General features: G+C 36.2%; 2 protein-coding genes across 2 annotated transcripts in view; both read left to right on the top strand.

Annotated features, from left to right (window-relative positions):
• The window catches only part of kndc1 (kinase non-catalytic C-lobe domain containing 1), a 68,741-nt gene extending 67,556 nt beyond the window's left edge, over nucleotides 1–1,185 (top strand). The window contains exon 31 of the mRNA XM_016565409.1: nucleotides 878–1,185. Coding sequence (XP_016420895.1) covers nucleotides 878–1,100 — 223 coding nt within the window. The 3' untranslated portion in view covers nucleotides 1,101–1,185. The remainder of the gene's footprint in view (nucleotides 1–877) is intronic.
• Nucleotides 1,186–6,724: 5,539 nt separating this feature from the next.
• On the top strand, nucleotides 6,725–11,636 carry vox (ventral homeobox). The gene is made up of 4 exons (XM_016565410.1): nucleotides 6,725–6,849; nucleotides 10,477–10,749; nucleotides 10,836–11,065; nucleotides 11,409–11,636. The coding sequence occupies exons 1-4, from the start codon at nucleotides 6,744–6,746 to the stop codon at nucleotides 11,634–11,636; spliced, it is 837 nt and encodes a 278-aa protein (XP_016420896.1). The 5' UTR covers nucleotides 6,725–6,743.
• Nucleotides 11,637–12,934: the final 1,298 nt, after the last annotated feature.

Here is a 12,934-nt window from a genome sequence, read left to right on the forward strand (position 1 = left end):
TAATAATAATAATAATAATAATTATTATTATTATTATTATTAAAGAAAGCTGTTACGTTTATTTGTATAGCACTTTTCATGACTCATATTATTTTAAAGCAGAATCATGAAATGTTTCACAAACATAAACACTATAAATGTGTTTTATTTCTTCTAAAATATAATTATTAAAATATAATTATTTTTATTATTATTACTACTACTGAATAAAACTATTAAACAAAATAAGAAATATTACTATTGTTTTATTTTGCCGTATTGAAAAAAAAATCATTTTATTTTATAGTACAGCTGTAAAATTACAATACTAATATTCATGGCGGTCTTATTTTCTCCATTTTCAAATGTTTAACCGACTTTTATTTTGACTGTAATAACAACAATAATATCAATAATTATAATCGTTGTTTTTAATTATTTAAAAAATGTATTTATTAAAGAAAACTTTTACAAACATCATAAACACTATGATCTTGTATTTTAATTCTTCTAAAATATAATTATTAAAATATAATAATTATTATTATAATTATTATTATTACTACTACTGAATAAAACTTTTAAACAAAATAAGAATTATTACTAGTGTATTATTTCACTGTATTTAAGAAAAACAATCATTTTATTTTATAGTACAACTGTAACATTACAATAGCTGTCATAATTTCTTCATTTTTAAATGTTAAAGAGCCGGTTTATGAGTGATTCTCATTACAAGCGACCCAAACTTGGATACAGAGACGATTATTTTGATTAATTGTGCAGCCCTATAAACAGCACACACATTTTCTGCAGAATGTACAAATGCTGTTCTTTCATTATTTGAATCTAAAACCAAACTCACGCTTCGAGTGTCTTTTCTCTTGTCTCCTCTCAGGAACATTGCGCGTGTGGTCAGTCAGGTCCACGCCTTTCAGGAGCGTCTCTATTCCTACCCTCCCGACCTTGAGCTGCAGTCGTACCTGCGTGGGAGAATCGCACGCTTCGGCAGGGGTGACATCCCGCTCCTCGCCTCCGACAACCACATCAACTTCAGCCAGACGCCCGCCGCTCACCGGATCCACGACACGCTGCGCCGCGTCAAAGCATCTTTCCAGTGACCGGCACAGATGTGCAACGAGCCAGAACTATGGTGACCAAGAGAGCTCAGTGCGCTGCAACTTAAGAAAACACATGCAAATTGAAAAAAAAAACACCTGCAAATTAAGAAAACATCTTCGTTTCTTTGACAGCACATGTGCTGCAAGTACACACAATACAACCAAGTACAGAAACGCACTGCAAATACTCACAACACAAACAAATACAAACATGCAGCAAAAACAGAAACACACCACAAATACTCACAACACAAACAAATACACGCTGCAAAAACAGAAACGCACCACAAATACTCACAACACAAACAAATACGAACACGCTGCAAAAACAGAAACACACCGCAAATACTCGCAACACAAACAAATACAAACACGCTGCAAAAACAGAAACACGCAGCAAATACTCGCAACACAAACAAATACAAACACGCTGCAAAAACAGAAACACGCAGCAAATACTCGCAACACAAACAAATACAAACACGCTGCAAAAACAGAAACACGCAGCAAATACTCGCAACACAAACAAATACAAACACGCTGCAAAAACAGAAACACGCAGCAAATACTCGCAACACAAACAAATACAAACACGCTGCAAAAACAGAAACACGCAGCAAATACTCGCAACACAAACAAATACAAACACGCTGCAAAAACAGAAACACGCAGCAAATACTCGCAACACAAACAAATACAAACACGCTGCAAAAACAGAAACACGCAGCAAATACTCGCAACACAAACAAATACAAACACGCTGCAAAAACAGAAACACGCAGCAAATACTCGCAACACAAACAAATACAAACACGCTGCAAAAACAGAAACACGCAGCAAATACTCGCAACACAAACAAATACAAACACGCTGCAAAAACAGAAACACGCAGCAAATACTCGCAACACAAACAAATACAAACACGCTGCAAAAACAGAAACACGCAGCAAATACTCGCAACACAAACAAATACAAACACGCTGCAAAAACAGAAACACGCAGCAAATACTCGCAACACAAACAAATACAAACACGCTGCAAAAACAGAAACACGCAGCAAATACTCGCAACACAAACAAATACAAACACGCTGCAAAAACAGAAACACGCAGCAAATACTCGCAACACAAACAAATACAAACACGCTGCAAAAACAGAAACACGCAGCAAATACTCGCAACACAAACAAATACAAACACGCTGCAAAAACAGAAACACGCAGCAAATACTCGCAACACAAACAAATACAAACACGCTGCAAAAACAGAAACACGCAGCAAATACTCGCAACACAAACAAATACAAACACGCTGCAAAAACAGAAACACGCAGCAAATACTCGCAACACAAACAAATACAAACACGCTGCAAAAACAGAAACACGCAGCAAATACTCGCAACACAAACAAATACAAACACGCTGCAAAAACAGAAACACGCAGCAAATACTCGCAACACAAACAAATACAAACACGCTGCAAAAACAGAAACACGCAGCAAATACTCGCAACACAAACAAATACAAACACGCTGCAAAAACAGAAACACGCAGCAAATACTCGCAACACAAACAAATACAAACACGCTGCAAAAACAGAAACACGCAGCAAATACTCGCAACACAAACAAATACAAACACGCTGCAAAAACAGAAACACGCAGCAAATACTCGCAACACAAACAAATACAAACACGCTGCAAAAACAGAAACACGCAGCAAATACTCGCAACACAAACAAATACAAACACGCTGCAAAAACAGAAACACGCAGCAAATACTCGCAACACAAACAAATACAAACACGCTGCAAAAACAGAAACACGCAGCAAATACTCGCAACACAAACAAATACAAACACGCTGCAAAAACAGAAACACGCAGCAAATACTCGCAACACAAACAAATACAAACACGCTGCAAAAACAGAAACACGCAGCAAATACTCGCAACACAAACAAATACAAACACGCTGCAAAAACAGAAACACGCAGCAAATACTCGCAACACAAACAAATACAAACACGCTGCAAAAACAGAAACACGCAGCAAATACTCGCAACACAAACAAATACAAACACGCTGCAAAAACAGAAACACGCAGCAAATACTCGCAACACAGACAAATACAAACACACTACAAAAACAGAAACGCACCACAAATACTCACAACAAACAAATACAAACACACTGCAAAAACAGAAACACACCACAAATACTCACAACACAAACAAATACAAACATGCTGCAAAAACGGAAACACACTGCAAATACTCACAACACAAACAAATACAAACATGCTGCAAAAACGGAAACACACTGCAAATACTCACAACACAAACAAATACAAACACGCTGCAAAAACAGAAACACACCGCAAATACTCGCAACACAGACAAATACAAACACACTACAAAAACAGAAACGCACCACAAATACTCACAACAAACAAATACAAACACACTGCAAAAACAGAAACGCACCACAAATACTCGCAACAAATACAAATACAAACGCTGCAAAAACAGAAACACACCACAAATACTCACAACACAAACAAATATAAACGCGCTGCAAAAACATAAACGCACCACAAATACTCGCAACACAAACAAATGCAAACACGCTGCAAAAACAGAAACACACTGCAAATTCTCGCAACACAAACAAATGCAAACACGCTGCAAAAACAGAAACACACTGCAAATTCTCGCAACACAAACAAATGCAAACACGCTGCAAAAACAGAAACACACTGCAAATTCTCGCAACACAAACAAATGCAAACACGCTGCAAAAACAGAAACACACTGCAAATACTCACAACACAAACAAATATAAACGCGCTGCAAAAACATAAACGCACCACAAATACTCGCAACAAATACAAATACAAACGTTGCAAAAACAGAAACGCACCACAAATACTCGCAACACAAACAAATGCAAACACGCTGCAAAAACAGAAAAGCACTGCAAATACTCACAACACAAACAAATACAAACACGCTGCAAAAACAGAAACACTGCAAACACTCTCGCAACACAAACAAATACAAACACGCTGCAAAAACAGAAACGCACCACAAATACTCACAGCACAAATACAAACACGCTGCAAAAACAGAAACACACCGCAAATACTTGCAACACAAACAAATATAAACACGCTGCAAAAACAGAAACACACTGCAAATACTCGCAACACAAACAAAACACGCTGCAAAATCAGAAACGCACCACAAATACTCACAACACAAACAAATAGAAACACGCTGCAAAAACAGAAACACACTGCAAATACTCATAATATCTAAACAATATGTAGTAGTATAGTATATAGTATCCAAATCAAAATGTAATAAAATTAATTTATGTGTGATTTATGTGTAAATTATGTGCAATGTCTTAGCCACTAGGGATTGTTACATAGGGCTATACAGGCATCTAGTGGCAACACAATGATATTACAGATACTAAATTGTGCAAAATGTTTATCTTAACAGTCAATTTACAAATAATGCATTCAGATTTGTGGAACTCAATGCACTGAATCTCCACAATTTAGTGTCGTTACTATGACAACCAATTTGAATGTGACAAGCAACTGGTGTCTGAAAAGAATATATATATATAATTTGGGGGGGGAGCAATAGGGATTTCGCCTAGGGCGTCAAATTGGCTAGAAACGGCCCTGCTCGCAACACAAACAAATGCAAACACACTGCAAGTAGCACAAACCACAAAGGGGTTCCCAACAATGCTTATGAAAATTAACCATGGTTTTATTATAGTAAAAGTAGTTACCATGTATTGATTGCCATTTGTATAACCACAGTTGTACAAATACCATGGTTAGTTTAGTATGGTTAATTTTACCATGGTTTAACTATAGTAACCATTTTTTATTTTCTTTATTTTTTTTTTATAATAAAAATATATATTTATCATATATAGGCTATTTATTTATTTATTTTTATAATAAAAAAAAGTTGTAAAAGTATCCAGTTTACATTTCACAGTTACAGTAATTGTGTAGTATTTCGTCAGATTATTTAGGCTAATAATAACAAAAAAAAATTTAATAAAAAAGCTAAGGAATTATATGATCAGGATGTTAAAACCGATGACATCAAACAGATGATGTTTTCTTAATTTGCAGCTGATTTTTCTATTTGCATGTGTTTTTTTCATTTGCATCACATTGAGCTCTCTGGGCCACCGTATATAACTCCTTCAGAGACTCCAGACGTCTCCATCTGAGCGCTGAGGAGAGATGTTCACAGTCGCTCTCTGATAAGGAATTATGGGTCTGTGCCAGAAAACGTGTTCATTTTCCTGTAAATACTGTGAAAGCACAAGACGTGGGAGTTTGAATTGGTGATTTTCCTCATTTTAGGATGTGGAGGTGTTTTCTCATCTTTAACCTTAAGTGTCGTGAGCTTCTTCAAGCAGCCTTAGCCAGTTTCGGTTTGATGGATGACTTTCTTCAAAGAACAAAGACTTTTATATGCGTTTAAGTTTTTGACAGCTACACAACCAAATAATGCAGTGTGTAAATATATCGATTTATTAATAATTATTGAGAAAATAATTAATTATATTAATGCATTTTAGATAAGATTCAACTGTTTGAGATCGAAAAGCTTAAAATAATGCATTATTAACTCCTCCAGATAATAGAGAAAATATACTTTTAATAATAGAGTAAATGCGGTAGACTATATTTCTACACCGAATCTTAAATAATTGACATACTGTACTTTTGCATACATTTAAATATTTAACTCGTTGCATTTCTCCATTTTGTGGTGCACTTTAAATTTTGACACTTTTATTTAACTGTTTTAAAGTTCAGCTACGCATCTTTTGCATTAGAATTAAATTAAACTCACTGGTCACACTGTAGAAACTGAAAATGTTCTCAGATGCATTGTCAATAAGATTCTTCTTAACTTAAAGGGATAGTTCACCCAAAAACAAGTTGTTCCAAGCCTGTGAGTTTGTTTCTTGTGTTGAACACAAAAGAAGCTATCTTGAAGAATGTTGGTAACCAAACAGCTGCTGGTCCCCATTGATTTCCATAGTATGGAAAACACTATGAAAGTCAGTGGGGACCAGAAAGTGTTTGTTTACCCAACATTCTTCAAGATATCTTCTTTTGTGTTCAACAATAGAAAGAAATTCCGGTTTGGTTTTCAGGTTGCAGTTTCAGACTTGAATAGAACCAATTAATTTACATGTTTTACACTGCAGGATTACGAACGTATTAAATTATATAGGTGTTAATAGCCCATTAATCAGGTTGAGAGCTAATAAACTGCATCGTATTGAATGAAAACTTCTCATTTTGATGCAGTGTTTTTCAGGAATGCAGCATACATTTCCAGACATTCACCATCTTCACCTTTGACCTGTGATGGACTAACAACCATAATTTTATGACATGTTATGTTTCATCCTTTGAATCTGATGGCTCCTCAGCTTCTGTGATGATAGTAAAGCCTCCACAAGACAGCATCTCAGAGAAAGCAGTAGTTCATCTGGGTATTGTTCAGTCACTACACACAGTTAAAAGTTTAATACATTTCCAGACATTCACCATCTTCACCTTTGACCTGTGATGGACTAACAACCATAATTTTATGACATGTTGTGTTTCAGCCTTTGAATCTGATGGCTCCTCAGCTTCTGTGATGATAGTAAAGCCTCCACAAGACAGCATCTCAGAGAAAGCAGTAGTTCATCTGGGTATTGTTCAGTCACTACACACAGTTAAAAGTTTGGAATAATTATGATTTTTTTAAATGTTTTAACGAGTCTCTTCTGCTCACCAAAGCTGCATTTATTTGATCAAACATACAGTAAAAAAAAAAACGTATATTATTACAGTTTAAAATAACAGTTTTCTATGTGAATATCTGTTAAAATGTAATTTATTTCTGTGATCAAAGCTGAACTGATATTTTCAGGATTCACAGATGAATAGAAAGTTCAAAAGAACAGCATTTATTTGAAATATTTTTTTTTTTTTTATTATAAATGTCTTTTGATCAATTTAATGCGTCCCTGATGAATAAAATTTTTTTTTATTATTTTTTACTTAAGTCTTACCCCAAACTTTTGAATGATAATGTATCAAGGTTTCCACAAAAATATTGTGCAGCACGACTGTTTTCAACATTGATAATATCTGTTAAAATGTAATTTATTTCTGTGATCAAAGCTGAACTGATATTTTCAGGATTCACAGATGAATAGAAAGTTCAAAAGAACAGCATTTATTTGAAATATTTTTTTTTTTTTTAATTATAAATGTCTTTTGATCAATTTAATGCGTCCCTGATGAATAAATTTTTTTTTTATTATTTTTTACTTAAGTCTTACCCCAAACTTTTGAATGATAATGTATCAAGGTTTCCACAAAAATATTGTGCAGCACGACTGTTTTCAACATTGATAATAATCAGAAATGTTTCTCGAGCAGCAAATCAGCATATTAGAATGATTTCTGAAGATCATGTGACACTGAAGACTGGAGTAATGATGCTGAAAATACAGCTTTGATCACAGAAATAAATTACAGTTTAACAGATATCCACATAGAAAACAGCTATTTAAATTGTAACAATATTTCACAATTTTACTGTATTTTTTTATCAATTAAATGCAGCCTTGGTGAGCAGAATTACTTTTTCAAAAACTTTAAAAAATACTCTTGTCCTGTAGTGCACTGGACGTTCATAGAATTGTGCAAAAACATGTATGCATCATTAAACAGCAAACAAAATATCTGTGCTTCTGACATGTCAGTAACTGGATATGAACTACTTTTTTTATACAACAAAAAGTATCGCACTCATAACCGTTCTTATTGTATTCCCTAACACAGCAGCACGGTGATTTTTGCTTAAAAGGTTTTCTTTAAAACCATCAGTGTGTTCGCTGATCTGATGACTGTCAATTAAATAAGATGAATTTGCATTACGATCCACACACTGCTCGCTGTTCTTGGATGCCATCATATCATACCACATTCGAATTAAATGGAGCTCCGCGGTTTGTTTCGGAGTCTCACGCGGAGGAGAGGAAGCGCAGCGGATCCTTCTCATTGTTCCGCGGCGGATCAAAGCGCTTCGGATAAAGGCTTTAATTGCGACTCAAAGAGCTCGAGCTCCGGCACTATATAGATCACTGATAAAGGAAACAGTCAACATGCCGTTATCATCATTGTCCAGCTAAACGATCCTTTCCAAGGCTCTGTCTCTCATCCACAGGCATTCAAATACAGTCTGATAACACCAAATCCCTGATTAACTGCAGACCTCTGTGCCAAAGCCGCCTGACATGCCATTATTTCGGATTTATCAGTATTATTATTGAATCACGGGCTTTGTTTCATCACGAAACCTCAAATAAACACGCAATTACGTAAAGACTTTTGAATTGAGTCGTTATATTTCCTTCCAACACCTTTTGGCATGTAATATTTTTTATTTATTAAAAAATTGCCAAACCATCTTATGCACTTAATTTCTTTTTTTAAGTGAAGACTAGCTATTTAAACTTATTGATCTCTAGATTCAGCTTTACTGGTTTGGTTAAATTCAGCTTTACAATGTTTTAGCATGAGTGACATTAAATATGCATAACCCTATACATGCACATTTGTGCATATGCAGAAATACAATTGTATATAAAGCAAATCAATGCAAGTAAACTTTGCACAGGTTTAGGTTGGTGCAGTGAGATGTTTTCACGGTCTCTAGTAGTTGTGTTGAATCAGTGGTTCAGGCTTGAGCTTGTCCGGGTGTGAATTAGCATTTGAACTGCTGGTCAATCAAAGTTAATTGTGTTGCTACTGTAATCCCTTTGATCGTGATGTTTGCCGACCGCGCCAAACGCTGCTGTGATGGACGGTGGCGCCAGAGACTCCACAGGCAGCAGCATGTGTTAATACACCATCATTTGAACTACAGTCGAATCACCTTAGTGTGTGTGTGTGTGTGTGTGTGTGTGTACCTGGTAATTATCACGTTATGGGGACCAAATGTCCCCACAAGGATAGTAATACTAGTAAATTTTGACCTTGTGGGGACATTTTTGAGGTCCCCATGAGGAAACAAGCTTATAAATCATACAGAATGAGTTTTTTTGAGAAAGTAAAAATGCACAAAGTTAGTTTCCTGTGAGGGGTAGGTTTAGGGGTAGGGTTGGTGTAGGGCAATAGCACATACAGTTTGTACAGTATAAAAACCATTACGCCTATGGAATGTCCCCATAAAACATGGAAACACAACATGTGTGTGTGTGTGTGTGTGTGTGGAGACACTGCAGTACAGCAAAACAGACTTGTTAAAAAAAAATCAGGAGGAAGCCACAACAAATAAATATATTTTTTTCTGATCGCTGAAAACCAAAAGAAAAAAAAGAGGCTGATATATAATCAAAGTTAGTCAAATTTGGGAGCAGATATGTTGGTGTGTTGTAGAAATTTTTTTTTCGTTTCTATAAGGTTCTGACCGTGTTACTTTCTAAAAGTAACGTTGTTTTATCATAATTTGTTTAATGAAGTATTTATATTTTTAAAAATAAATTAAAATGTAAATAAAAAAGTCTGAAGGTAAAATAAGTCAAAATACAAGGATTTATTAGCGGGATATGGTAAAAATTGGTTAAATTAAAACATTTTTAAAGTTTTACTAAAGTTATGTTGTGACATTATTACAATTTCTGTTTTCTATGTTAATATATTGTACGATTTTCAGCATCATTACTCCAGTCTTCAGTGTCACATGATCTTCAGAAATCATTCTAATATGCTGATTTGCTGCTCGAGAAACATTTCTGATTATTATCAATGTTGAAAACAGTTCTGCTGCACGATATTTTTGTGGAAACCGTGATATATAAGCAATCGACGCATATTTCGCATGATATATAGGAGTCAAATACAATGATTTATTATCAGAATTATGTTGAGAATTGGTGTAAAATATTTAAAAAGTTTTACTAATCGTTTAAGGTTGTTGTTGTTAAGTTTCTTGGCTTTAAGCTTTAAATTCCCAATATTAACGCTGCAGTTTTCGCCATAAATGCGCCATTCGGATCCAGTTGTTCTGACACTCCATCTATGCAGACAGCTGGATGAGCCAGAGGCTCTCGCAGACAAGCTGGCGCCAGGCTTTCACACAATCACAGGATATGTAAAGACTTCAATAACGACCCATTAGGCCTAATGATTGAGAATCGACCAGGCGTTAACTCCTCCATGCATATGTTAATGTGATGCGGGACGGACCTATATATATATTCAGGCCGCTTCTGGAGGCCTGGCAAACTGTCTTGGATTGTACTCGGATACATTCACGTCCTCAGACACACAGACCGCAATCATGGTGAAGAAGTTTTCTGTGGACTGGCTCGCACAAAGCTTTCACGGTTCGCCGCCTCAAGACGTTCTGGAGCCGGAGAAAGAGACGCGCAGGCCACACGTGCCGTGTGTGGTTCAGCCGAGACCTCCAACATCACATGACAAGGTTTATTTGCAGCCAAAACCAAAGGTTAACAAAGCTGAACAGAAACCAGAGACCGTTAAAGAGAAGGAGGTCACAACTCTGGTTACGCAAAGAAGCTGCTCATCTCCAAGCTGTAAGTATACGCGCTTCGATGCATTTTCGGTTTTTATTCAAGTGAATGACAATAGAGTGTGTTTTAATGTTATATTACATGTTCAGTTTCAGAAAACAGCGGATATTCGTCTGGTTATGAGAGCGAAGCGGCCGCGTCTGAATGCGCTTCCATCGATGGACACGAGACTGAGAAAGACGCGGCGACGCGAAGAATCAGAACCAAATTCACTCCGGAGCAGATCGACAAACTGGAGAAAATCTTCAGCAAGCACAAATACTTGGAGGCGGGAGAGAGAGTGAAAACAGCTTTGAAACTCAACCTGTCCGAAACTCAGGTGAGACGCGCGCAGACTACTCTCTTCACTCGAGGACTGTATTTACATCTAGCCAATTATTTTCTCCAAATACATTGAGAATAAAAAGCCTCCTCTTATACACCGAAAAGACTAGTCAGTTTCACAAAATGTCAAGGAATTGGCAAATAACACTTGAATGAAATCGTATTTTCTTGTAAAACATGGGCTTCTCCAATAATCGTATTTGAAATGATTCGAAAAGTAACGTTTTGAAAAAAAAAATAGAATGCATTTTAAATGTATCTTTTCGTTCTTTAGGTCAGAACAAAAGTAACGTTTTGAAAAATCGAACGCATTTGAAATGTATCTTTTTGTTCTCCAGGTCAGAACTTGGTTCCAGAACCGCAGGATGAAGCTGAAGCGGGAAGTGCAGGAGATGCGCGCTGACTATCTGCTGCCAAAGATGGTTCTTCCGCACGTGCTTCCGGTTCAGTACCACTGCTACGACAGACAGCGACTTCCGTTTCCGCCTCACGGCGCGCTGATGCCGCAGATGATGCCGCTGGCTCCTCATCACCAGCTCATCTGTCTCCAGCAGCATTACTACTGAAGACAGACACATCCAGAGACTCGTTCCTTTAAAACACTTAAATCACATTCTGTGTGCAATATCTGTACAGTTATGCTTTTGGTAAAAAAAAAAAAAAAAAAAGGGTTTAATTAAAAAGAGGAGTTTATTTATTATCAGAAATAAAGTATTTGTTATGCCTAAGTTTGCGTTACTGGTGATTTATCCGTGTTCAATTTGAACTTTACAGGCTTAGAGTTCACATTTGATAAGACTGGTTTCAGAAGTGAATCGATCTGAAATATGTGTTGTTCAAATGCTTTTAATCTCAATCCGTTTCCTGTGAAGTTAACAGATGCTGTGACATGCACTCAACTCGAGAGTGACTCTATTTAGACTTTATTCAGGAATGCAGTGTTTTCTTGGATCATTTCACATACTTGATATAAGTTAAAGTAAATTATTGATCATCTGCAACCAAATGCCATCAATAAAATGATCTGATCTGAAAATTATCATTTGTGATCTGACAATTATGTATTTGTACATCATTTATCTCGGGTCAGCAAAGTCTAAATAATGTATTTATTTATTTCCTATAATGCAACATCAACATAGAAATATATAAATATTTTTATTTATTAATTTATGCTGCATTTTAGGTTTCTGGATTTATTATATATAGATATATAAACCCAGTTCAGATTTGAAATCGAGTGAAAAGCAATAGATTGTTATTAGTGATCATACATGGTGCCATTTATATGCATGAAAAGCGTTTAAAAGCATAGCATAAATACAGGCTCACATTATTACCAAATAGAATGTACACCCTGAAGCTAGTTAAATATGTGAGTTAGAGCTGTCCCACACAGAAAAATATAATGCAACATCAACACTTTTTATACCCAAAGAACAATATGCATGCTTCTTTTTTTAAAGTGGTTATTTTTCATTAAGCATTTAAGATGCCATTTGTGCACACGTGGAGAAGGAGGTTGGCATACAGACCTACAATAATACGATGAGATGTATTTAAATCAAATGTAGGCGCCGAAGAAACCCTCCCTAAACCCTGCAGTGCATTGATCCGCTGCGCCACGGTTTCACAATGCGCTTTCATATGCGCGCAACTCCACGCACTTCAAACGAGACCTAACGAGCAGATCGTGGTCAACAATTAGTCCTAATTAAGTCGCCCATTGATGAGTTTACACTCTCCACATAATCCCAACAGACTGGCTCCAGCATGTCTGGGTTGTGTGTGTGTGTGTGTGTGTGAGTGTGAGTGTGTGAGTGTGAGTGTGAGTGTGTGTGTGTGAGTGTGAGTGTGAGTGTGA

The sequence above is a fragment of the Sinocyclocheilus rhinocerous genome, unplaced genomic scaffold (assembly GCF_001515625.1).
Source record: "Sinocyclocheilus rhinocerous isolate Xijiao unplaced genomic scaffold, SAMN03320098_v1.1 scaffold1822, whole genome shotgun sequence".
Classification (NCBI taxonomy): Eukaryota; Metazoa; Chordata; class Actinopteri; order Cypriniformes; family Cyprinidae; genus Sinocyclocheilus; species Sinocyclocheilus rhinocerous.